Raw genomic sequence first — 27695 nt, 5'->3', positions numbered from 1 at the left:
CGCCCACTGCTTCCCTCCCCAATGCTCTAAAACACCTTCTACTCTACCCCTCACCTTCTTCATGCTCAGTTAAATTCTCCTCCCCCTCGTCTCTCCCAAAAGACAAAATTACAAAGTTCTTCCATGGTGCAATACCAAAAGCCCATACTGCCAGGAACAAGCCCTCTTCTTTCCTGTTCCTTGGAAGCTGTCTCAGCTGCCAGTAACACTGTGTCATTCTCCAGGGCTATGTCTTATTCTATTTCACAATATCCCCTCTTCTTTCCTGTTTCTTGGAAGCTGTCTCAGCTGCCAGTGACACTGTGTCATTCTCCAGGGCTATGTCTTATTCTATTTCATGATATCTCAGAGAGGAGTAAACACACTGTACTATGTCACCAAATCAGTATAAAATAATTATCATTAAGCAAAAAAAATAAAAAATAAAAAAGGTGGAGTCCCCCCCTCTTAGTTAGGGTTTCCATTGCTGTGAACAGATACCATGACCAAGACAATTCTTTTTTTTTTAATTATTTATTGTCAATAAATTTTTATTTAAGGGGTTAGTTTGATTTCTTTGATGTCCATCCAGGCCATCTGAAAATAGCCCTTTCTCAAAGTTATCCAGTAGTGCTTTCAGCCCTTTTTTATCTGTCTTTTGCAACAGTCATTGGCGACTTCTAAGTTCAGAAGATTTGAGGATTTCTTCAATTTACTTTAGGGACCTTTCTTCAATTAGCTTTAAAAACCACTTTAAGGTAGGTTTCACTTGTGACACCCAACATCTCTGAAGAGTCTTTTCATATCCATTCCTGGAGAACAGTACATATGACTTTATTAAAAACTACAGTTAACATTTACTCCAACCTAACAGCTGTAACCAGTTCTGTCCAAGACAACTCTTATACGGACAACATTTAACTGGGGCTGGCTTATAGGTTCAGAGGTTCAGTCCATTATTATCAAGGAGAGAACATGGCAGCATCCAGGCAGACATGGTGCAGGAGGAGCTGAGAGTTCTACATCTTGTTCTGAAGGCAAACAGGAGCAGACTGTCTCCTCTACACTGGGCAGAGTTTCCCACCCCCACAGTGACACACTTCCTCCAGCAAGGCCACACCTCCTAATAGTACCACTCCCTATGGGCCAAGCATATTCAAACCACCACACAACCCAAAATTATTGTTTCTACCTCTGCTTTGGGAAGTCATAAGTAAACACACTGCTCTGGGAATAAGACATCTAGACCTTCCCATTTCACCAGTGCTTCCTATAAAGTATGTCTCAGTTGAAAGTAAACCAGTATTTGAAAACCCTAAATCATTCCTCAGCCTTACAAAGGGGTCAATTACCTTCGCTAAGGAGATGTAAATGAAACACAGTGGCCTGAGCACTATTAAAACACCCAGCCCAGGTCAAGGGCCCACACAGCCCTAAGGATTTCTGGGCTATGTTTCTCATCCCTGACTTCATCAGGAAAACTGGGTTCCTTTTTCTACATTCAAATTTTAGCTGAGAGGTCGAATTAGGTTTCCAAGGGGGTCAATGATAGGCAGGCATATCATCCTCCCAAGTCTTATTATGAGACAACTCAAACGAGTCTCTTCTGACACCTGAAGACATCCCCTGTACTTTGTGGGAACCTGTGTACGAAAGCTGTGAGCCTGCTGGAGCAGAGTGCAGAATGTTCTTCTCACAAGGTGGCCTTCTAGAAAGAACTGCCTACACTATGAAAACTGGCTACATATGGCCAACGATAAGACAGACATAACACCAGGTGTACTCACTCACTGTGCTTGTATTCGCTTAAGTGGACCATAAACAACCGTCCCTGGTTTTCTTGCTTTGGTAATAAAAATTAAAAGTGCTTTATTTGCACTACTGGAGCTAAAATGCTTAGAGCCCCCTGGTATTTATGGCATTTCCTTTCCTCCTCAGAGACAGAGCCTCACTGGCCAGGGCAGAACAGCAACACCTCTTCTTCTCAAATTCCTCTAACACTTACTCCATGGGAAAGCACAGAGAAGAAATGGCCGCAGTGGGTATGTACAGTGGGCAGGGTGAATACTCAGACACACTCCAGTGAGCCTGCTACTCCGTGCAGGACATAAAGGCACTTTGAGGGCCACTGGAACAACACAGGCGCATTGGGAGTGTTCACAAGAAGACAGAAATCGGACGTTTGTAATACAAAATCACCCCACATTAGTGAGCATATCCGTTCCCCCTGTGGTAAGGACAACAGCACAGACCAAGGAAAGCTTGCTTTAGCTCAAAACTGTCTACACTGCATACACAGGAAGGTTGGCGCTCACAGCTGGCCTACACTCAGTACACAGGAAGGCTGGTGGCAGGAGCAGCCCGTGGCTATGGGAACTTGCTCATATTCCTGCACATCAGGAAACCAAGATACTCAAATTCCATCCCTAGCGACCTGCCTCCTCCAGCCAGGCTCTACCTCCTAAAGCGGAGGTTCTCAACCAGTGGGTCATGACACCTTCGGAGTCCAACCACCCATTCACAGGGGTGTGTGCTCAAGACCATCAGAAAACACAGACATTTACATTATGATTCACAATGGTAGAAAAATTGCAGCTATAAATAACTTCATGGGGGTGGGGGCTCACCCCAACATGAAGAACTGAATTAAAGGTCACAGAAATAGGAAGGATGAAAGCCACAGTCCTAAAGTTCAAGTAGTGTCTCCAAATCAAATTCAAACACACACACACACACACACACACACACACACACACACACACCAATAAGAGACACTTGATCTTCAAACCATAACAAGTACTCAAATTACGAAACAAATAACCGAATCTCTTTACTAATCAAATACAGCATGTGGGGCTAGCATGTGGGGCTAGCATGTGGGGCTAGCATGTGGGGCTAGCATGTCGGGCTGCCAAAGTGTGGTCTCCTAGTACACACTTCACCAAGCTGCAGGAATGTTCAAAGATCTGTAGGGCAGTAATACATTCCTAAAACCAAACCCGTGTTTCACAGTTTTAACAACCAGATTTCCATGTAATCTTTACTGAACAGCAATAATGCTACGGAGATGCATAGCGCAGATGGGGGCTGGGAAGATCTAGCTGAGAAGAAGTGAGTGTGAAGACCTGAGGTCCAACTCCCAACACCCACCACAAAAGCCAGGCATGGAGGACAGCATCTGCCAGCCCAGTTGGGGAAGGAGACACAGGAAGATCCTGGGGGATCGCTCATCCGCCACTCCAGCCTCAGTGAGCCTCCTGCCTCAAAAACAGGGTGCAGAGTAACAGACGAGAGACCCAGGGCTCTCTGTAGGCACAGGCGCGAAGAAAAGGGGGGAGCTCCAGTTTATATTAAACTTAACTATAATAAAGTAAATTAGAAGGAGGCTTCATTTTAAAATTCCTATTATCATCAGTAAACGAGATGGGTAGAAAAACTAAAGTATCTGTAGTAAGCAAAATACAGTTTTAAAAGTTAAATGGTACAAAAACTCAGAATTGGCTGGAGCAGAATGCAACACAGTCACTCTGAGGTAGACGTTGCATAGATGAACATTGCAGGCAGTGGGGGAAATGTGGTGACCAGCCTACAAAGAACAGGAACACAGAAACCTCCTGGAGTAGCTTGAAGTGGGGCTGGCGGAACAGAGCCCCCTGCTGGCCATTGATCAGATGTACACAATAGGCTTTATAATGCCAAATCTTAGGATCTTCAGTAAAATCTACCTTTTCTTCCTGTGTCTTAATTGAGCTGGGAAGCAAACGAAGCCCACACCCCTTTTCAAGGTTGCTCTAACCTAATTCCAGGGGAAACCTGGAAAACCAGGCAAAATCCACACTACAAAGTGGATCCGCATCTCCCGTCTGTGTGAATGTCAGCAGAACCTGACAGAGGAGGACCCCTGCGCGGGTTCTGAATGCATGAACATCCTCCTTGAGACAGGACTGCAGGGTTTCAGAGGTAAAACTCAAACTCCCTTTAAATCTCCTATTTAAAACAACACTTTTGGAATGATGATGGCTTGTCATGCTTCCTCTGAAAAAAGAATTCGAAAATAAAATTGCCTCTTGAACATTTTCTAAAACCTTCAATAAACTTCAGTCATTTGATGACTCTTTCAGGATATAGGTAGACCCAACACAGGATGTTGTTTGAAATTGATGTGGAGAGAAATTACTTTGGCTGAAGAACTTGAAATATTTACAAATGTATATTTATCTTCAGGTTACTTAAAAGCATATAAATCAGGTTCAGCTCTTGGCAGTGGTGTCTCATACTACAAATAGTACAGTTGAGTCCAACAGAGCAGGCTCCCGGGAAGCATACCCCACCTACCAGAAGGTAGGCGATGGTAGCTCTCTGGTTACAGAATGTTTCTTCCTGTGCACTCTTTCCTCCTGGGAACTTACTGGGGTTGGCCCCATGGAACCCCACAGGCAGCCTTCACGCATGAGCCATCTGTGTGTGGGTCTTCGCTTCCTCTCCGAGCATGTTTTCTTTATAGAGGCAACAAAGTCTTGACTTGGCACAGGCCACCTACACTTCCTCTTCCGGTAGCGATACTTCCGGTCACTACCTGTTTTTTTTTTTTTTTTTTGTTGTTGTTTTTTCTTTTTTTTCGGAGCTGGGGACCGAACCCAGGGCCTTGCGCTTTCTAGGCAAGCGCTCTACCACTGAGCTAAATCCCCAACCCCCCGGTCACTACCTGTTCTTAATGGCAGCTACCATGGTAAGGCCAGAAGCAGAGCAGTGTGGTCACGTGGCGCTCCCTGAAGAAAGGGCTTTCTTTATGTTCATGAAATGAAATTAAACAGAAACAAATTTCCGTCGACATTTCAAGACCTAAGAAGCTGAGAGGAAAGTTTTCTACACATCTTCCGCTGCAGCACTACAAAACAACAAAACAAACAAAACCCCCCGCGGTACTTTGAAAATTAAAACCTGAAATATTTATTTTAGAGGTGATGTGAAGAAATCAAGAATAAATTACTGAATGATGTTTTCAGCACTCACCGATCACGATCGAAGACTCGCAGTGGTAATAACCATTGCTCTGTTTTTTCTTCAGCATGGAGCAGAGATCTATTTGGTACAGTATTTCTTCTCCAAATCTGTGGTCGATAAATTGCTCATACAATCCAGGCTCTATTTTTCTCACTCCCTTGAAATGACAAAACAAATCCATGTCAGGCAATCATTTCACTGGGCAGCCAGTTCATATTTCTATCAATCTCTCAGAACCTGATATTACATTTTGGATTCAGATCTGCCTCCTGGCACTTGGAAATAGACGCCACAAAATTGTTAAGTTGGTTTTTTTTTGTTTGTTTGTTTTGGTTTTTTGTTTTTTTTGGGGGGTGGGTTGTTTGGTTGTTTGTTTGGGGGGGTTGTTTTTGCTTTTTAAAGTCTCCATGTATGGGGGTGAGGGGGCTCCATGTAAAGCCATCAATTAAAAGTGCTAACCTGATGTGGTAGCACTTGAAACTTTGTACATCTTTAAGCGTCAGAACTGAGAAACCATGAGCTAAGGCAGATCAAGGGCAAAGTGACCATTTGCACCGTGGGTGGGTGGTTTTAAAGTGCTGCTGATCTCCGTATTTCACAGGGAGACGAACCTTCTGGTAACACTAACACATTATTTAAACCCTTACCTAAAAACCGCCTGAGGACAAAGCAGATTTAAGCAGGGCAGGGAGACCAGTGGCTTGTCTGCATCTTTCTCCGTCTGCCTCTCCTTGTTTCATTACAGCAGGGGCAGCTGGACGCTGAAGACTGGAGCAAGGTCCTCCTGGTGCTACTGTAGCCACCCAGCCAGTAGTATCATGCCCTCTCCTCAGCAGTACAGTGTCCTGACACTTCAACCTCAGAGTCCCAAGTCACAGTCTCTGAGTTTTACTTTCTCTATTAATTTTTACTTTCTACCAATACAATTTCCCCCTATGAATAATAAAAATTTATAGAAATTTTTCTATGGCAGGAAACCATGTGCTCTTGCTCTGTTTCATTTTTCCTGTGCAAATGAAAATCAATTTTTACTTTTCACATGAATATGGTTTTATCCTCAGTGCTTCTTAAAATCCAGTTCCATTATATCAGTAAATTTGACACATCAATATTAATACACTGATTGCAAAATGCTTTTGTCTCTACCTGCTCCATTGTATGGAATATCATGTTATTTATCCAAAAGGCTGTTGTTGCCCTTGATAGTTAATGGTGTAGTAAGACATGCTTGTGTTGTAGATTTAACTGGCTCCTGCTCTTAACTGCTCCCCATCCGCCACTACAGCCCTTCCCAACTCAGTTCTGGAATTCTATTCTACCTGCACAGGCTGAACGCATCCTAGACAAAAATCCAACACACCTTCATAATAAAAGTATGGGAGAGATTTGGGATACACGGGACATACCTCAACATAATAAAGGCAATTTACAGCAAGTTCACAGCCAGCATCACTGTACCCAAAAAGAAATTCAAAGAATTTCTACTAAAATCAGGAATAAGACCATGCTGTCTGTTCTCTCCATATATATTTGATATGATATTTCAACTATTAGCTAGAGCAATAAGACAATTGAAGGAGATCGAAAGGGCATATATAGGAAGGGAAGAAGTCCAAGTATCTTTATTTGCAGATGACATGATTGTATACATAAGTGACCCTAAAAAAATTCACCAGAAAACTTAGTAGAGCTGATAAACACTTTCAGCAAAACAGCAGGACACAAAAGCAATCAATACACAAAAATCAATGGCCTTCCTATATACAAATGACGAATGAATTGAGAAAGAACCCAGGGAAACAACATTCACAATTGTCTCAAAAATAATAAAAATATTTTTGGGTAATTCTAGCCAAGAAAAGTGAAAGATTTGATTAATAATAATATAAAATAATAATATAAAAAACTGAAGACAGTAAAGAAAGAAATTGAAGAAGATATCTTCATGGGCTGTTAAGATTAATATATTAAAAATGGTCAGTATACTAAAAGCAACCTACAGATTCAATGCAATCCCCAAGAAGAACCCAATTCTTCTTTTTTCTTTTATTGGATTTTTTTATTTACATTTCAAATGTTATTCCCTTTCCCTGTTACTTCTATAAGGGTGTTCCCCTCCCCATCCATCCTCTCTTATCGTCCCCTCCACATTCCCCTACTACAAGGGCTTCTCCTTCTATTAGTACCCAACAAAGCCATCCTCTGCTGCATATGCAGCTGGAGCCATGAGTTAGTCGATGTATATAGTCTTTGGGTAGTGGTTTAGTCCCTGGGAGCTCTGGTTGGTTGGCATTGTTGTTCATATGGGGTCTCAAGCCCCTTCAGCTCTTTCAATCCTTTCTCTAATTCTTCCAACAGGGATCCTGTTTTCAGTTCAGTGGTTTGCTGCTGGCATTTGCCTCTGTATTTGACATGCTCCGGCTGTGTCTCTCAGGAGACATCTATATCTGGCTCCTGTCAGCATGCACTTTTTAGCTTCATCAATCTTATCTAGTTCTGGTGGAGATATATATATATATATATATATGTATATATATATATATATATGGGCCCCATGTGGGGCAGGCTCTGGATGACCATTCCTTCAGTTTCTGCTCTAAACTTTGCCTCCCTATGCCCTCCTATGGATATTTTTGTTCCCCTTTTAAGAAGGAGTGGGAAATCCCCATTTTGGTCATCTTTCTTCTTGGGCTTCATGTGGTCTATGGATTATATCTTGGGTAATTCGAGCTTTAGGGCTAATATCCACTTATCAATGAGTGCATACCATGTGTGTTTTTCTGTGATTGGGTTACCTCACTCGGGATGATATTTTCTAGTTCAATCCACTTGTCTATGGATTTCATGAAGTCATTGTTTTTGATAGCTGAGTAGTACTCCATTATGTAGATGTACCACATTTTCTGTATCCATTCGTCTGTTGAAGAACATCTGGGTTCTTTCCAGCTTCTGGCTATTATAAGCTGCTATGAACATAATGGAGCATGTGTCTTTGTTTTAAGTTGCACATCTTTTGGGTATATGCCCAGGAGAGGTATAGCTGGGTCCTCAGGTAGTGCAATGTCCAATTTTCTAAGGAACCTCCAGACTCATTTCCAGAGTGATTGTACCAGCTTGCAATCCCACCAACAATGGAGGAGTGTTCCTCTTTCTCCACATCCTTGCCAGCATCTGTTGTCACCTGAGTTTTTGACCTTAGCCATTCTCACTGGTGTGAGGTAGAATCTCAGGGTGGTTTTGATTTGCATTTCCCTGATGACTAAGGATTTGAACATTTCTTTAGGTACTTCTCAGCCATTTGATATTCCTCAGCTGAGAATTCTTTGTTTAGCTCTGAACCCCATTTTTAATAGGGTTATTTGGCTCTCTGCAGTCTAACTTCTTGAGTTCTTTGCATATACCAGATATTAGCCCTCTATCAGATGTGGGATTTATAAAGATATTTTCCCAATCTGTTGGCTGCTATTTTGTCCTAATGACAGTGTCCTTTGCCTTACAGAAGCTTTGCAGTTTTATGAGATCCCATTTGTTGATTCTTGATCTTAGAGCATAAGCCATTTGTGTTTTGTTCAGGAAATTTTCCCCAGTGCCCATATGATTGAGACTCTTCCCCACCTTTTCTTCTATTAGTTTGGGTGTATCTGGTTTGATACCCAACGATTCTTTACAGAACTTGAAAGGACAATTCTCAGTTTCATATGGAAATACAAAAACAAAAAACAAAAACCAAAAACAAAAACAAAAACCCAAGATACTAAAATAATCCTAAATAAGAACTGCTGGAGGTGTCACTATTCCTAGTTACAAGCCGTACTACAGAGATATAGTAATAAAAAAGAACATTGTGGTATTGGCATAGAAACAGATTTGTTGATCAATGGAACTCAATTTAAGAGCCCAAAATAAGTTCAAATCTATGGACACCTGTTTTTTGATAAAGAAGCCAAAAATATATACCGACAAAAAAAAAAAGTTTCTTCAACAAATGGTATTGGTCAAATTGGCTGGCTGCATGTAGAGGAATGCAAATAGATTCGCTGTTATCAGCCTGCCCAAAATTCAACTCCAAATGAATCAAAGAGCTCAACATAAAACCAGATAGCCTGAAGCTGACGGGAGAGGAAGTGAGGGACGGTGCGGAACGCAGCAGCACACAGCTTTCTGAACGGAACCAATAGCCTGGGCACTAAAAATAAACTAATAAAATAAAAATAAACTCCTAAAACCAAAAAGGTGCTGTGTGGCAAAGGACGCCATCTGACAAAGCAGCACACGGGCTACAGAACGGGAAACCGTTTTTTAATAACGATACACGTGATAGAGGGACAACGCAAATTACATGAAGACCTCAAATATAAGGAAAAAACCCAAGTAAAAATGGGGTGCATATCTAAACAGAATTTTCAAAAGAGAAGTCACAGATGGCCGAGAAACAAAGAAATGCTCAACATCCTTAAGTCACGGGGGGAAATACGAATCAAAACTGCTTTGAGATTTCATCTGACACCAGTCAGAACGGCCAAGATCAAAAACACAAGTGAGAGCTCTGACAGCTCCTGCTGGCACGTGGGGTAAGGGCAGCACTCGTCCATTGTTGGTGGGAGGGCAAACCTATACAGCCACAACGGAAGTCAATGCTGAGCTCCCAGGAGCTGGGTACAAACGTATGTCTTAGGCGTATACCCAAAGGACACTTCATCCCACGACAGAGCATTTGATAACCATGTTCATAACAGCCGGAATCAGAAACAGCCTGGATGTCCATCAATGAATGAATGGATAAAGAAAATGTTGCACATTTACACAGTAAGGGCCGTGGGATGGAGAGAGAACGGATTGCCCTAAGATGGCGGAGTAGACAGTTATGGACGGGCGAGGGTGGGGAAGGAATGGGAGGATCAAACAGTAAGGGTGGGGGAAGAGGGGTCAAAAAGGGGATACAGAAAAGGGCAGATAAAACTCACAGCTATTTGAGAAGTCGAACGGAACCAATGTAGTAGACGCTTTCTAAAATATATATACACGTATAAAGGCTCCCTAAATGAAATGGCCTAATAACAGAGGAGATGGGGCCCCAACTGGATAGCTCCACATGAACTTTCTACTACAGGACATGAGTCATGCCAGGGCTAGTAGTTGCTCTCTACAAGGTGAGAGCAAGGCCCCATTGCTGAACTCAGCACCTACATAACTCATTAAACATGGAGAAGTGGAGCTGGTGCCTGGCTACAGCCTTCGGCCCTACTGACTAGTGTTCGTGGTACAGGGAGGTACTCTGCACACTATCAAAGGAGAAAGGTCAACGCCAACCCAGCCACACACCCTTTAACCTACAGTGGTGACCTGCCTGCAAGGGGTGCTAGTGCAGTTGTGGAACAAAACTTGTGGGAGAATCCAACCAGTATATAAGGGGATTTAAGGCCACTCTATGAGATGGAGTCCATCGCCATCGTTGCCTGGATAACCCGGGACCTGAGATCAGATAAGCCAGGGACCTAAGGCAAAATCAACCACTACTGTCCTGCCAAAGCAGCAGTCCTCGACATGCGATGGCGACCTCTGTGGGGCAGCAGATATCCTGCATACGAATATTTACAGTATAATTCATAACAGTAGCAAAACCACAGTCATAAAATAGCAATGAAATAACTTTATGTTCGGGGTCACCACAACGTAAGGAACTGTCTCAAAGGGCATTGGTGTTGGGAAGGCTAAGAACCACTGTGCTAAAGGAATACAGCAATAAAATGGCTCCTAGCAACGTTCTGCTAGGCTCATGGGTCAGTGCCTAGCCCACTGGGAACCCTCAGTCCTAAGGGGTAGGACGTCTCCATCAAATCCCTCCCCTCAGGGCTCAGAAGAGGAGGCAGAGAGAGTGTTAGAGCCAGAGGGCATAGAGGATACAGAGGGGAAAACCTCTAGACCCGGCAGGATGCATGTTTTGTGTCCGTTTGGTTTATCATGTTATTTAGTGCCAGACTCTCTTACTTCCTCCACTGACCTGCGTAGAGGCTAGATTCAGGTTCAGCACTGAGGTCACTCACCACCACTGTGGGGTGTGATTTTAGAGCCAATGGAGGTTTTGTTTGCTTATTTTTAAGTAAAATCAAGTGTCTGAGAAAAAGTTCTGAGAAAATGAAAATGGTTTTACTTGTCTACTTTGCGTGTATGTATTCATGCACGGTTGTATTTGTGCATTCATGTATGTGCATATGTGCATGTATGTGTGCATGTGTGCATGTGTGCTGTATGTGTGCGTGTGTGTATAGTGTACTGTATGTCTGTTCCCCTGAGATTTAGGAAGGTTAGGGGAGCGGGCAATGGTCCCTCCAGCAGACAGTGGCAGCCTAGGAAAAGGTCTTCAGTTCCCAGGAGCACAATGGCCACATTGCCCAGAGTTGCCAGGCTCTCTTTTCGTTTTATAAGATGTCACTGATTCTTTTTGTTCACACATATTTAGTTAGTTACTCGGATGGGGCATGCCTCAGTGCACATCTGGAGGTCAGAGGACAACTGCGAGGGAGCTGGTCCTCTCCTTCTGGTGTGGAACCTGGGGACTGAGCTGACGTTTTCAGGCTTTTCAGAAAGCACCCTCACCCACCAAGTCATCTCGGTGGCCCCAGAGAAATGAGAGATCTACAAGAGCACCTGCAAGCCAACCTCCATGGCTTTGATTAGCAAGTAAAACAAAAATCCCCTAACTCATAATACACAGAAAGTACACTTCAGAAAGGCATCAAGAGAGTCGGAGCTCTGTCTCTTGGTCAAAATAAAAAATTTAATAACCTAGAAATAGGTGAGAATTGCTTAATCTTATATTTACTGGGACACCGGCGTCATCTTTGCTCTCTGGAGAATGCACTGGGTAGCCTGTCTCTCTCTCATAAACCTGGATTCATCTCACCGTCTAGCTCTGGCCAATCATGTTTTTCTTTTATAATAAATGGACCGGTGTGTGTTATATAGGAAGACCCTACCTCGAAAAGGAAATAAAGAAGAAACAAAGGCTTCGTTCTGAGAAACTTGGTGCCTATATTAAAGTCAGACATCACCTGAGGCGAGGCTAAGAAAGGTCTTGTTTTTATGAGGAATCTGTAGATCAGAGGTATCCCCACTCAAGGGTATGGCTTCAAGTTAACACTGCGTGGGATGGCACTGTGTGCAGGCTCAGGACTTCCAGTGACTCCCAAATTTGTCAGAGGCCAGCTCTGCCCTTCCCCGGGTGTCCTGGTAAAGACAGAAGGTATTACCATGCTAGGAAAGTGCAAAGAAAAGCCTCAAATTGTTAAATCCAGGAAAACACAGCCTATAATAAAACCTAAGTGAGCTGAGGTTGCCTCAGACGGAGAAAAACTCTGTGCTAACAACACTACAAACTTGGTGTTTGAAGCATGCAGGATGACAGTCTAATATTTCATATAAATGTTATTTTCCCTGGATTAACAGGGAAAATGTTTAAAGGGCTTCAGACACACAGCTGTGCTCAGCATAAATGCATTCATTATGCACGATGACACTGAAGGGAAAAAAAATAGAGGCTACCTACAGATGTGTACTATTTGCTTGTATGAACTTGTCAAAAATAAAAAAAAAAACATTCAATTGTTAAGTAAATGCGGGATATTATATTCTGAAGCAAGCGATTGCCTAGTGGAAATGAATATCAAACAGAAGGTTCCAGGTTGTCCTAATTATCACAGATGACTCAAGAGACACCGCCCTTTGGTGATCAGGGACGGTCAGGGCCATTGATCAGCCTTGGGGCATGGCCATGAAGCTCTGAGCTGCTTCACTGACTGTAACTTGGCGCCCAAGCAGCCAAATCCTCAGAAATACCCCGCGAGCCTGCCAAGTATATTCCCATGGTCTGATGGTGGAATCTAACTGATAAACAGTGGAGATGATTTACTCGGGGAGCACTCACAGCATCATTTACATCAACCCAAGGCTCTGCGTGATTTAAACTGTGCCAAAGGGTGTGCAGACTCACGTTACTGGGCATCCAGATCCATCCTCAATTCTGAGAGAGATGCGGAATAGGGAAACTCAACAATCTGTGACAGTTACTGTTCAGAACGACGAAACGGTAATTTCATTATGAAGGTTAAGAGTTTTTGTAACAGATGTCACATCTTACTGTTATTTCTTATAATAATCACAATTTACATAAGCAAATAAAACAAAGGCATTTGTCCTACTGACAATAAGCTTAATTTTCAGAATCCCTAGCTATTTTTAATACCTAGATACAATTAATTTTTAAAGAAATATGTGAGACAATTCAAGAAATTCCTGCGACAATGACCTAAAACCAAAGTTAAAGATGTAAATTAAGAGCTGAACCAATGTAGCCTAATCCTTTGGGCATCAGCTAGTTAAAAAGCAATAACTTGGGCTGGAGAGATGGCTCAGAGGTTAAGAGCACTGTCTGCTCTTCCAGAGGTCATGAGTTCAATTCCCAGCAACCACATGGTGGCTCACAACCATCTGTAATGGGATCTGATGCCCTCTTCTGGCCTGCACGTGTACATGCAGGTGGAACTCTGTGTACATAATAAATAAATCTTAAAAAAAAATTCTTTAAAAAAAGCAATAACTTCTTTACATGAGCGGTAGAAGGCTTTCTTCTTCAGCGGTGTATTAAAACTTTTAAAATTGGGCTGGAGAGATGGCTCAGCAGTTAAGAGCACTGACTGCTCTTCCAGAGGTCCTGAGTTCAATTGCCAGCAACCATATGGTGGCTCACAACCATCTGTAATGAGATCTGGTGCCCTCTTCTGGTGTGTCAGAAGACAGCTACAGTGTACTCATAAATAAAATAAATCTTTAAAAAAAACTTAATAGATTGGTATTCAAATTATTAAAAAAAATATTGGAATTGGCATAGAGATGTGAGGAAAACATCAGTTTCAAATTCCCCATCACCTGGGCCCTCTTACCATAACTACAATTTCCGAGGTGGTCGCAACCCACCAGGATAGGAAACAATTGCCCCCGGGGAACTACAGGCCTCCTTGACTTCTCTCGGTCAGAACAACTATGCAGACTCAGACCCGCTCATGCTTGCTTGTGACAGACACGAGCTTTAATGGCCCCAGCCACAGGCTCAGGAGCAGCCTGAGGATTCTCAGCCCAGCGAATGGCAGCACCCTGGCACATGAGTGCTATGGGCACACAGTAAATGCTTCTCACTCCCTGTGACCAGGAGAGACCCAGGGGCTGGTGATCAGTAGTTATGAGCACTTACTTGTTCCTACGTTTGGTTCCCATGTACGCTGGCTCACAACTCCTAACTACAGTCCAAGGGATGTGCTCCCTTCTTCTGGCTGCTGTGGATAGCTGCATGCATGTGGCATTCATTCACATAAACAAATATAAAGTAATAAAATAATAAAAAAACAAAAATGGCCTACATATTATAACATATCTGTATGGTGATAAAAGTGCATCCTATGTTTATAGTCAGAACCAAACGTCCAAATTAGGTTCTCTCCAGACAAATCTTCAGACCTACTATGCACACACTCCAAAGAAGAGGTGAACAGCCACAGTGCACAGAAGGTAGAGCCCAGTAATTTAAGAAAGGGGAGACAAATAAATGGCATCATTTAATTACAGACATCACTCTTTGATAACTCATAACTAATCTAGAAAGTTGCAAAGTATTTTTGCAGCAATCCTGTGTACAGGCTCAGTGCGCCCTCCTCGTCCCCACTTAGGAAGTGTCAGTTTCCCAGACTGGCTTCCTGCCTTCCCATCACTCCCATCGACAGCCTCCTCAACACAACAGCCTCCCGCCAGCGCATCTGTCCTGACTGTGCCGAGGGCTGCCAGCTGTGCGCTCATCAGACGCCCGGCCTCACGGCTGCTGTGAAAGTTAAGTTTATTTCCAACATTCATTTATAACCTTCCATCCGTCCACATTCCAAATGTAAATGTTTAATTAACTGTCCCCTTCTCTACTGCCAATATAATTACCCTGATTGCATGTGTGCTCCAAGGTACTCAAGGTTATCTTTGAAACACATTAGTGTATATCTTTGAAATCACATTACACACGGCTTTTTAAAAAGCACAGTTAAAAAAAAAAAGTCATGAGAAGTCACCAGTAACTTCCACACTCACTTTTCTTTTAAAGATTTTAAAGATAAAGGATCATTCCATTTTTTAAAGTACCCCTATAGTAATAAAATAAGCAATGTACTCGGTAGGAAAAGAAAAACTTAGAAGGAATCAGTGTCATGAGTGGTTAGAGCTAAAGAAATTACATAAACTGTATATCATATTAAACAAAATGTAGTTTGGTATGGTATGTGCATGTGAATGCACAAGCCAGACGGGCCAAACTTGACCTATCCTACCTGACCACCTCATCCTCGTTTTGTATACACCCAGCACCTGCCAGGAAGCTTGTGCGTGGCGAAGGTATCAAGGATTTTCCATCCACCCTGACTCTTTCCAGGTGACCCTTTCCCAGCCCTGACTTAATTGGTTTGCCTGTTTCCTGAATGTCCGAGCAGGTTGAGCAGTGGTGTGGGAGGTTGTAATTCAAGAGGCTGGGAGGGTTTTAAACAGGGAGGGCTGACTGCTAAAAGCATGAGACCACTTGGGGAGTCAACGTAATAGTCTCTTTGACAGGAGCTGGAGCCCGAGGTCAAAAGAAAGGCTCTGCTCTAACTAAAGGTGTGCAAACAATTATCACAATCTAATTCAGGTGGAAGAGAGAGGAGTTCATGCTCTGGCCATCAGCTTGAGGGCAGTGTAAAAATAATGCCATGCTTAGGCCTTTGCCGACAGTTAAAAATGCTCTTGCCAGGTTAGCTTCGAGGACAAAAGCAGGACTCCTGAGCTAAGCCTGGCTAGCTAGTGCCACCATTACACTGTGCCAGGCCGGCTTTCTTGCATGGGTGCTAGGAACCTCCTGCTTGCACATGACTGACTGAGCCATCTCCCCAGGACCTGTTCGTCTGCTTCTAAAGTGAATGGTTGACAAAAACGTGGCCCCTACATTTAGGAGTGGGGGAAAAGAAGTCCACCATAAATTAATCACACTTAGTGTTTCAACCTTTGTGCTTGCTCATATGGAGAAGGGGTGGTCTCAAAAAAAAAAAAGGTAGCAATTCTTTGTGTGGGTAATTATATTTAACATCAGGTGGTTGGCTGATGAGCCTGTCCATCACCCCGGGGATAAGCCTTTACTGCCTCGCAAATACCTTCAGCTGATTGGCCTGCTTGGGACTTCTATTACATTTCTAGCCACAGATTCTCTTTTTCCTCCACCCACCATTAACCCTGTGGAGGTGGGCCAGTACCCTGCAACACTTTAACCACCCACGTTCTCCTTGATTAGAAAAACGAACTTAACTCCCGATGCATGTTCCAAACTCCCTGAAAATAGCTGTTTGTGGGGGGAAATGCTTGCTATCACAGAACAGAGTTAAAGCAAATGTGGGTAATTTTAATTAGATCAGGTACCCTTTATACCTTTTTAATATGTTATAATACTCTATTTTAAAAATTAAATTTAAACTGAAATTTTTGTCTTTGGGTGCAAATACTAGTGAGTAAAAAACGTTCAGAAACACTGTATTTTTTTTTTTAATGGGAAAACAGTCTCAGTTAGGCCTAACCTACAAGATCAGTATTTACATCCAGAGTGAGCAGGTGACCCGCCTTAAACTTACACCGTGAGTGACGATATTCCCGGGTTGCTTTGGTTTGGAGCATTTTGCCATCAGATTGAGTGTCCTTGCAGAGCAGCTCTGGCAATATGCAGATGATGCTGGCCTGCCACAGCCTGGTAACTGGAAAGATGGCTGCAGAGGATCAGCAGGGAAGGCAAGGAAGCTCCAGGCACAGGAAGTTCAAAGCACATTTAGTCCTTTGACCAAAAACACCTTGCACATCCTCAGCAATGTAGCCTTTCAGAGGGATACTGTTAGTGAGTGATGCCAGCTGGAGGTGCCAGGACCAGCTCGATGTCAGGGAGGCTGACTGGTCACCCAGCACACACAGCCTTGGTCTCCTGCCTTTACTTTCTCCTGCAGGACCAGGCCAGCAAGTTTCTCTGGCATCCACTAAGCACATATGGCAGGGCCTAGTAGAGATACTATTAGATACTTAATAGAGATACTATTAGATACGTAGTAGAGATAGTATTAGATACTTAGTAGAGATACTATTAGATACTTAGTAGAGATACTATTAGATACTTAGTAGAGATACTATTAGATACTTAGTAGAGATACTATAAGATACTTAGTAGAGATACTATAAGATACTTAGTAGAGATACTACTAGATACTTAATAGAGATACTACTAGGTACTTAATAGAGATACTACTAGGTACTTAGTAGAGATACTATTAGATAATAGAGATACTATTAGGTACTTAGTAGAGATACTATTAGATACTTAATAGAGATACTATTAGATACGTAGTAGAGATACTATTAGATACATAGTAGAGATAGTAGAGATACTATTCTATAATGTTTGAGCTCAGAGATTCCCAGAAAACCTCTCAATCTATTGTGGGTCCAAGCTCAGACTATTAGAAAAAAAATCTAAAACTAACCACAGACGAAAGCTGGCTGACTCATGGCAAAATCTGGGGGCAGGAGGAATTACTTTTTGGCATTGCCTTCTTCTCTAACAGTGTCCGTCCCCTTTCCTGTGGGGAGTGTATTCTTTGTGGCATGAGGTCTCCTCCCTTTAGGACTCCATGGAAACTCTTCTGGACTCTAGAATTAATGCCAATTAATCTCCCCTAAAATTCAGATTAAAACTAATTTCCATTCCTAGTTACATTATTTCTGCTTTTGAATTTTTTCCAATTGGTTTAAGCTGTCCTGGGGCTCACTGACCAGTCAGTCTAGCCCAACTGGTATATTTCAAACCAATGAGAGGTTCTGTCTCCAAGGAGGTGGGCCCCATTTCTAAGGCTATTATTACCCAAGGCCTCCATATGCATGGACACAAAAGTGCATTTTCACTCCATATACACACACAGACACACATGCACACAAGCTATAGCGGTTTGAGAATGACCCCAAAAGACTTATATATTTAAATGCTTGGTCCCAAGTGAATTAGGAGGTGTGGCCTTGTTGGAGGAGGTATGTTACTGGGAGGTGGGGAGCTCTGAGGTTTCAAAAGCTGACATCATTCCTATGTCCTCTTCTCTGCCTTGTGCTTGTAGATCAAAATGTAAGCTCTCAGCTCCTATGTCAGCGCCATGCTTATCTGTCTGCTGCTATGATCATGAAGTCTAACTCTGTGCAACTGTATGCCCCAAATTAAACACTTTCTTCTATAAATTGCCTTAATAGAAAATAACTAAAGTACATGTATACAGATGCACGCATATACACATATTTTTTAATTCTTAAACTATATTCTACCAAACAGTAGTGATATAAAATGACTAGTAAAAACAGGACTTTGCTGATCATGTGCATTTGAAAAATGATTCTGAAAATGACTATATAATTGCTCGATATGTTCCACACAAGGTGATCCGCCAGCTCTGTGAACTCACAAAGACTCAAAAACCATGTCCAGGAACAATGTTTACACTTAGAGGTTTTAAGAACCTCTCTGTGGTTCTTCGACTCTCTTCTTTCTGCAGAAGACAAAGTTCCAGCTTAAGGGAGCTTGGCCACGTGTACATGTGCTCGTAAAGACGTACGTTAAGATGTGCTAAGTCAAGTTGTGCTATGTAACCACGGCGCGGAGGAGCACAGCCACCTTGACCCATGCAAAGGAGCCTGTTGTGACATGTGACATTCAATGAATGGCAGACTGTCAAGTCCTGAGAGTCAGGTTAACTTTATTTAATACATCAGTGTTGACGTCTGCTCTGTCATGTAATTCTTGAAACTCTGAAGACATTCTGAGGGACATTTTTCAGAAAAATGCTAACAGTTCCTTTGAATCTCCACTCCACTCTTGCATGTACCATTAGGTTAACTGTGTCTTTTCTCTCTAAGTCAATCAGGACCAACAGGAGCCAATGAAGTCGGGAGTTAGCTCTCCATCAGCCCTAAGTGTTTCCGTGGTGATCAGGCTCCGCCTGCTTTAAGTTACTCCCCACTGTGTAAAACAGTGATTTTTCAGCCCAGAGTGACTATTTTCCAAGCAGCATCTTACAGACACCAACACCTATCCAGTACCATCCTCTCTCTGATAAACAACATGGTCCTAAAAGTAAACAGGCATCACAAGCCTACTTAAAGTGAAGTAGATTGGAACCATATAAGCACATGGACATACATACTAAAACCTTATCAGAAAAACAAGTCAGGAACTTATCAAACACACCAGACCCTCACCCAGACCTCATAAGATCTAAGGCTGAGGCTCGACTCGTTGGCAGTGACTGGCAAAGAACTCCCAGCCGTCCTCGGGGGCACACCGCAGCTCAATCCCACAATGCTGTTCACTGCAGCCCGTCTCCCATCCAGACCAGTCCCGCTCTTCGCCTGCAGTCTCCCGGTCCTACATCTCATCCTTGCAGCTCAACTTGCCCTGAAACCCAGTTCACACATGACTCTACACTCTAGCTCATTGTTTCCAATCAGATTCATCAGTCTAATCACTGAGGTGACCCTCTCTACCTCTGTATCTGCTCCCTGCTTCCGCCCCCAATAAGGCCTCTATGAACTCCTTGAACTCTTTCTGTCATCTTTAACTCCCATATCTATTTCCATAACCTACATCTATAGATATAGGATGCACAGATATAATTGAAATGTCTGACTAAAGTGTTAATGTTAATTAAGATGGGATTAAAACCCATTTTCCAACGGCCAGCTGCCAAGGGAAGTTGACATCACGTGACAAGCTACAACCAGTGAAACCTGAAACGCCTGAGGATTTGTTGCTGTTCGATAAATTCTGCCATTGTAGAAACAGACAAGCTTATCTGGCTGATTCTGGCACAGCAAGCTCTCAACGGTTTCTGGATTCTTAAAGATGTTCAAAGTACAAAGGGGTATAAAGTTTACATTCTGGTAGGCCCATCTGACACTAGACTTCATTGAACGTTTAGAGTTAAAATGCCACCAAGACAAAAGAGGATTCGTTTGAATATTGTGACGTAAAAGTGACTCAAAACTAAGAACTATACATAGTTAAGCCATTAGCACTGGTTTCAAGGATTCACAAGGAGTTTGTGCTGGACTGGGTGCTTCCAGTAAAGCTTAGTAAAGCTGTCTGATCTGAGAATCTCAGGAATGGGCCACTCACCCCTGTTCCACAGACGGTTATAAGACAGCTTGTATCTGGTCTTCTGGAAACTGGGTGGAGGCTATGGGAGACAGACTCTAGACTTCTAGAACATTTTCCTCTTCCTCTGCTACAGTCCTATGAAGCTTACCCATCCTGTCTGCCATAACAGAAAATCTACCCTTATCCACGAATCACACAACTGTGGCTGTAGGGGCTTCCTCCCTTTCTGAAGTTGGTACGCCTGGGAGGCGTCTCCTCCTTGGCCCTCCACACTCTCCTTGCCTTCTTCCTCTGCAGTGAGAATCTGGAATGACCCTCATCTTTCACCCACGGGTTTGCTTCCTACCCAGAGGTCTCTCATTCAGATTTTGCTATCCGCGTTGCTTCTGAGCAGACTTGCACATAACTTAGTATCTATAATAATTCTCCATCCTAGTTTCACTAAGGACGCCACGTACATACTGGCATGGCAGCACACATCTCTAACTCTAGCACTGGGTGGGGCAGAGTTCCTTAAAGTGTAAAGCCAGCCTGGTCTACTCAGTGATTCCCAGTCAGTCAGGAATACCAATGAGATCCTGTGTTAAAACCACAAAAAGATATTGTGTGCTCTGTTTCCCCATTGGTGTCACAGTTGTGTCTATTGTCAGGTTTCTAAACTGCCACCACCTTTCTAGAAGAACCTGAAGACGTTCCCTCTGCCACTGTCCTTCTGGACATACAAGGAAACCAGCTGGAGACTCAAACCAAAATGAAAACCTCTCTATAAAATGATCTCAGACTATTTGCCAAATGCCATGTAGAGATTTCAGAACAGGAGCAAAGAATGCTTGCCCCATTGCACAACCCAGAAGACACCAAGTGATTTTTCCTTGGGTTATAAAACAAGACAATTCATATTTCTTCAACTTTACTACATAGATTTCCCCTCAAAGAGTAGTTGTTTTAGTGTCCTTTTTATAAGTGGTTTACAGAGTCAACATTGGCCTGGGGCTGGACCTTGGTGGGTTGAGTGCTTTCCCAGTGTGCACCCCCTCTATCCTTGAGGCTAGTGAGATATTTTACCTTCCTAAACACACTGTCACAGCTCAGACTTTGAACTTGCCTTTAACGTTAGTGTGGATAATAGTTTTTCAGGTCATTTAAAGATGAAGACTACAGGAAAGAAGGAAACTGAACCTTGAGGGCAGTGTACTGTCTGTCTATCCTGCTGCCTTAGGAAGTTGTCTCTGCTAATCTACAGTTCTTCTATACCTAGCAGGCTACTTTAAAACACAGTCATTGATCCAAACAATAGAACCACCAGTGTCTTGGGGATGCTTCAGTCTAACACCCAAAATTATTTACAAATGTCCTTCTAGCATGTCAAGTCATGGTCTAAAGCCAGTCTGGTCTACTCAGTGATTCCCAATCACTTCCTTGTATAAAAGACATGGCCTGGTGAGGTGGCTCAAGGCCACTTGCAGCCAAGCCTGATGACCTGAGTTTGCTACCTGAAACCCATGTGGTAGAAAGACAGGGCAGACTCCCAAAAGTCCTCAGACCTTCGTGTGTGTGTGTGTGTGTGTGTGTGTGTGTGTGTGTGTGTGTGTGTGTGTATACCAGGACATGTTCATGTACTCACACACTCACACACACACACACACACACACACACACACACACACAAGTATAATAATAAACCATTTTAAATAAAGCCTTGGTAGGTTTCTCCTAGACACTAAGCATGCTCCAAGGTGACGGGAAGCCTAGATTCTCTGAAACTGGTAGCTTCCCTCACTCCTGACTTACTGTAGGCCCTGACCTGCCCATAACCACTTCTTATTGAACTCAGTCACCAGGGCCATCTTCCATTGGAACCCATAGCTGAGTCAGTATCCTCGATGTGCCAAGGAGTGTTGACTGCATCTAGGGATGAAGTCAGCTCTGTTCACGCATCCATCAGAAAAACCACTGGCTAAAAGAACGCTGGGAACATTAAAAGCCACAGTAAATGCTGTGCAAAGCAACCTACCAAACTTCATTACAGTTCTCTAGTGATGGTGCACATTCTAAATTTCATGTCTTTCTTACACTGTTAGAGCGTCCTCGTATACCTATGCTGAAATCATTGGTACGCTTTACGTAGCTGACTTAAGCATTCCTCTACCATAGTCCTCATTTCTAACCTTTCTCTGGTATTGCAGACGTTTGCATGGACACCTTCACATTTATATTTCACTTTACATGTGTGAGTGTTCTGTCTGCATGTATGGATGTGTGCCAAGTGTACGCCTGGTATCTCTGGAGGTCAGAAGAGGACATCGCATCTCCCGGAACTGGAGTTTCAGATGGCTGTGAGCCTCCATGTGTACTAGGGACTGAACCAGGGTCCTCTGCAAGAGCAACAAATCTCTCCAGCCTCAATAAGGCACCTTTTGGGCACTGTTTTTCAATGCTGGGAACATGGTTGAGAACTTAAAGGGCTGGTCCAATTCTACAAGTCCCCTATTTAGAATCTTTGCTGTCCCTGCACCAAGAACTGACCTAACAGATATTGTCCTCAAATACAGTGATTGGAACTACAGGTACTCCATATTCTAAAAGTCAGTCTGGGGTACTGTTAGAGTACCAGACTGCAGGTTCTGTGCCAAAACTTCGTTCTCTAAGATGATGGCAACCTCCCAAAGGGACTGAGCGTGGATGCTCATTGCCACGATGCTCAGAGAGCAAAGAGTTGGAAAGCAAGCCACTTGCCAGGGACGGGTGGCTAAGCTACCACAAACGGAATGGGATATAAAATTTTATTTGTGGTCAGGTGTGGTCATACAGCTCAATCCTGATGCTCAAGAGACTCAAGCAGGATCTCGAGTTTGAGGCTAGCCTGGGCTAATGAAGCCCTGCTGCATAACGAACAGTTTCATTATATTCATCATATATACATACACACACATTATATATACATATATTATATATTTCGTCATGTAATTTTGAACTGTCTACATTGCACAATTACAGTTAAAATACCCTTTAAAATAACACCCAAAGTATCTGAAGTGACTTGCAACTATCTCACTCTACTTCTCCACCTGAATAACACTGGAAGTTAGGGATTCAAGCCCAGGAGAGTTCGTTTAGGTCCACGTCACTGGATTACAGGACACCCAGGAGGCTGCTGACATATCGTTTCCTTACTGCCCAGGGAGGAGTTTCCAATGGAAAGCAGTAGGCCAGTCAGCCTCGAGTGAGTGGATAGAAAGTGCACATGGACTCTAAACAGGCAGTCAGAAGCCACGCCTTTCATGTAAGTTTTCAGTTCTTTGTGGCTACCCACACTTTAAAAGTATTAAGTAGAAAATTCGAGAAATAACTTCCTTGGTGATATAGACCCATAATTCTGGAAGGTGAAGGAGGAGGAGGAGGAGGAAGAGCACCTCCTTGAAGGCCACTTAGGGAGTGAGCAACTTAGGGAGGACTCAACATAGAAGAAAGCTGACAGTGGGCACTAGAACTCGCTGAAAGGTATCCCGGAGATAGAAAATGCACCAGTCTTAAATTATGCACCCTTCTGACCACCGTGATACCCTCTGCTATCCTGCCCACCCAGGATGGGAATCGACCCTTGGCCAACACAGCCACAGACCTCCCTGTAGCCACCCAGTCTCCACACCCAATATCAAACCAGCTGTCACAGCATCGCAGAATTCAAATCATTCTTACATTTACATAATAAAGGCCCCAAGCGCATAGTGACGCTGGCGTTTGATAAACCATGGTACGCTTCTCCGAGTGAACACACACACACACACACACACACACACACACACACACACACACGGGGAAAAGGAACACAGATAGTGGGGTTAGCGGTATCTGTGCTTTACTGGAGGCTTTCTTCCATCGCCTCCACAGAGAACAGAGAGAATACTGTAATTTGTTTTCTGTACATTAAGCCTTCTAATCTAAACAGAATGCAGTCTGGCTTCACGTTTATATCCCATTCAAGCGGAAACTTTCCATTTGATTACCAGTCTAGGTCTAAGCAACCAGTCCCTGGCACTTAATAGCTACCAAATAAATCATGATCTGTAATAGATGTTCCCTGTATTTACAAATGAACTTGGGTGAACGGGAGCTGGCCGGTGAGAGGGAAAAACATGAGACTGAAAAGAAGACAGGTTCTTAGACACAGAGACAGGACTCAGAAACTGAGGGTGTGACCTCACTGAAAGCATTTAAACCTTCTGAGGGCCACATCCCTTCCTCTGGGGGAGAAGAGGGAGAGTCAGTTCTGAGCAAATAACTGCCGAGAAATGCCAGGCAGACAGTCTGAAAGGTTGAATTCCAGAACCTGGGCATTTAAACATCTATTCAGTGAATGTCACTGGGTACTGTCACTGCAAGTTAATATCGTAAAGACAAGCAACATTTATAATAGGGGAATTACCAACATTTATAATAGGGGAATTACCTTCACCACTGGGTTTTTCACTCTGGGATTAAGTGAGACACCACTTGGAAGATGACGATCCATTGAGAGCAAAACAAGAAAGAGTGAGTGAGAAGCGAAAATCTACAGGCTCTGTGGGCTGTCACTCAAGCTGCAAAGACTAGTACTTATGTAGTCATTTCACCTAACAGATTTCTGTAATCATGCCTCATGTGCATGCTAATGAACTGTTCACATAATTATCAACAATATGCAAGATATCTCTTTGAGGGCATCTTTTTTAAGATTTACTTATTATATATATATAAGTACACTATAGCTGTCTTCAGACATCAGAAGAGGGCATCAGATCTCATTACAGATGGTTGTGAGCCACCATGTGGTTGCTGGGATTTGAACTCAGGACCTCTGGAAGAGCAGTCAGTGCTCTTAACCACTGAGCCATCTCTCCAGCCCTTTGAGGGTATCTTTAACATCAGTTCATAGACAGCTCATACGCACAGGATGGATCACTCAAACCCAAGCTTAAAGAACAGAAAAGATTCTGAGAACAGAACATGCTAAACCTGAGGGATGGGAGAGGGAGGGCGCTCTGCTTACTCATAAGCACAGCCTTCAAACTGCAAACCAGCCTTAACCAGAGCAGAGGGAATGCAAGGCAGGGAGTGGACTCTGATCTCTATGCTCACCTCAGAAACTCTGGTATAACAGGGGCCAGCAGGTAACTTAATTTGAGTAAGAAACCCCTGGGCTGAAATGGAAATATCAAAGAAAGGTGTGTGTGTGTGTGTGTGTGTGTGTGTGTGTGTGTGTGTGTGTGTGTGTGTGTGTGTGTGTGTGTGTGTGTGTAGGGGTGTACTGGCTGGTTTTGTGTGTCAACTTGACGCAAGCTGGAATTATCACAGAGAAAGAAGCCTCCCTTGAGGAAATGCCTCCATGAGATCCATCTGTAAGGCATTTTCTCAATTAGTGATCAAGCGGGGAGGACCCCTTGTGGGTGGTGCCGTCCCTGGGCTGGTGGTCTTGGGTTCTATAAGAGAGCGGGCTGAGCAAGCCAGGGGAAGCAAGCCAGTAAGAAACACCCCTCCATGGCCTCTGCATCAGCTCCTGCTTCCTGCCTGTGTGAGTTCCTGTCCTGACTTCCTTTGGTGATGAACAGCGATGTGGAAGTGTAAGCTGAATAAACCCTTTCCTCCCCGACGTGCTTCTTGGTCATGATGGTTGTGCAGGAATAGAAACCATGACTAAGACAAGGGGTAAAATCACCCAGAGCTAGAGAAAGTTAAAAGATACTTGTCTCAGCTTGTCACTGTTCGTAACCTTATGGGGAGAAGCACTGGGAGATAAAGGGTCCCACAGATACTTTCTCACCAGTGCATGGTACCCTCGTTTGAGACCCTGGAGGTGATTGCTGGAAGCATGAGGGTGTCTTTTGGAATCCCTGAAAGATCTACAAAAAGTAGAGCCCAAAGTATCCCTCAGCCTGGGCTTGACCAGAGGACTGCAGTGAGCAGTTGGTGAATAGAGGCCAGCTGGCACAGAAGCTCTGAGAACTGAAGGAGGCAGAAGACCAAGGCAATAAGGCAGACTCTGGCGCCATCTAGAGGCTTCCCCTGGGAGCAGTCGCAAAAGAAGCCAAGGGGATCAGAGGTGTCAGTGTGCACCTAACAGCCATGCAGCAAACAAGGCTCTAACAGCCTCCTAGAAACACTGAGATCTTCAACACCCTTGGATTAGAACTGAATTGACCTAGGATCCCAGAAACAAGAAGGTTAGGGTGCCAAAAACTGTAAAACATCACTTACACCCCCAACCATGCTGCAGCCTGGTGTGCCCTGCAAAACAAGGCCAGAGACACAAACAATCACTCACCTTCTTCCAGAGCATTGGTGCTTTGGACAGCTTCATAAAGGTCAGGTGAGGCTTAAAAGTTCTGCTTTCTCCAGCCAGGATGCCTTTTTCCTGAAATGTCCTTTTTGCAGTCTCTGAAGAAAATAAAAGGAACGCAAAAGTGCTAATGTACTAACACATGGTTATCTTTAGTTATTAAGAGGCTGATTCAAGAGATGACTGACTGCTTTATAAAGATCAAATTACTGTTTCCAATGTGTTTTATGGGTTTTGTGTGTGTGCGTGTGTGCATGTGTGTGTGCATGTATGTGTGTGTGCCTGTGCGCGCATGCATGAGTGTGCGTGCGTGTATGTGTGTGCATGTGTGTGCGTGTGCGTGTGTGTCTGCATGTATGTGCATGTGTGTATGTGTGTGCCTTTGTGTGCATGTGCATGTGCATGTGCATGTGTGGTGTACATGCATGCATGCGTGTGTTTCTGATGTTTTGTATACATTTTTGTTTGTTTTTTTCCGACTTTTTCAGTTAAAAAAAAACCATGAAAAAAGTAGCTATTTGATATTTCCTAGAGACAAAGAGACAAAATACAGTAAGTGTGATAACACACAACAGTTACACTCCTGTGATTGAAGCACACAATATAGTACACAAAACACTGGCAGGTTTGTCACTCACACAATAAAGCCTGTGTTTTCTGGTGAGATGCTGCCTCTCAAAGACCATCTTGGTAGTTTCCTTATGCTGTAAGGAAGGACTGGCTGGCCTGCTGCCTCCTTTCAAATCTAGTATTTCTGACCAAGATGAAGTAAAGAACCTTCCCAACAGAGCACAAAACTGGCCTTGGTCCTGTGGGTAAAATGCGAGCATGAGGACCTGAGTTCAGCTTCAGCTCACCCACAGAAGAAGCTGGGCACGCCTAGAACCCGGGCACTGTGGAACAGAGACTGTGCGAGCCAGGCGGGCGAGCTAAAACAAGCTCTAGCAAGATGCCCTGATGAAGGCAATAGAATGGAGAGAACTGGAGAGACACCAGACACCCTGCTTTGGCCTCATACTCTGCGTGTGCTCGAGCACAGGCACACGCACACGCACACGCGCGCACACACACGCACATACACACACACATCCATTATAAAATGTAGGCATAAATTTTTGCAACCTAATTTTAATAAGGGTTCAACCTCTCCTCTAGCCCACCACCC

General features: G+C 43.5%; 1 protein-coding gene across 9 annotated transcripts in view; it reads right to left on the bottom strand.

The window, feature by feature from the left end:
- Akap7 (A-kinase anchoring protein 7) overlaps window positions 1–27695 on the bottom strand; it is a 262161-nt gene that overhangs the window by 180291 nt on the left and 54175 nt on the right. For 4 of the 9 annotated variants that reach the window (XM_039081121.2, NM_001001801.4, XM_063266032.1 and 1 more), the window contains 2 exons: window positions 26516–26628; window positions 4993–5140 (listed from right to left, as the gene is read on the bottom strand). In XM_039081121.2, the coding sequence (XP_038937049.1) occupies window positions 4993–5140; window positions 26516–26628 (261 nt within the window). Of the gene's footprint in view, window positions 792–4992; window positions 5141–12035; window positions 12211–24664; window positions 24708–26515; window positions 26629–27695 lie in introns of those variants that run through there. The other 5 variants (XR_005487784.2, XR_005487783.2, XR_010054020.1 and 2 more) reach the window with 4 other exon arrangements.

This window comes from Rattus norvegicus, chromosome 1 (assembly GCF_036323735.1).
Source record: "Rattus norvegicus strain BN/NHsdMcwi chromosome 1, GRCr8, whole genome shotgun sequence".
NCBI lineage: Eukaryota > Metazoa > Chordata > Mammalia > Rodentia > Muridae > Rattus > Rattus norvegicus.
This window is presented reverse-complemented; position numbering and strand designations above follow the sequence as displayed.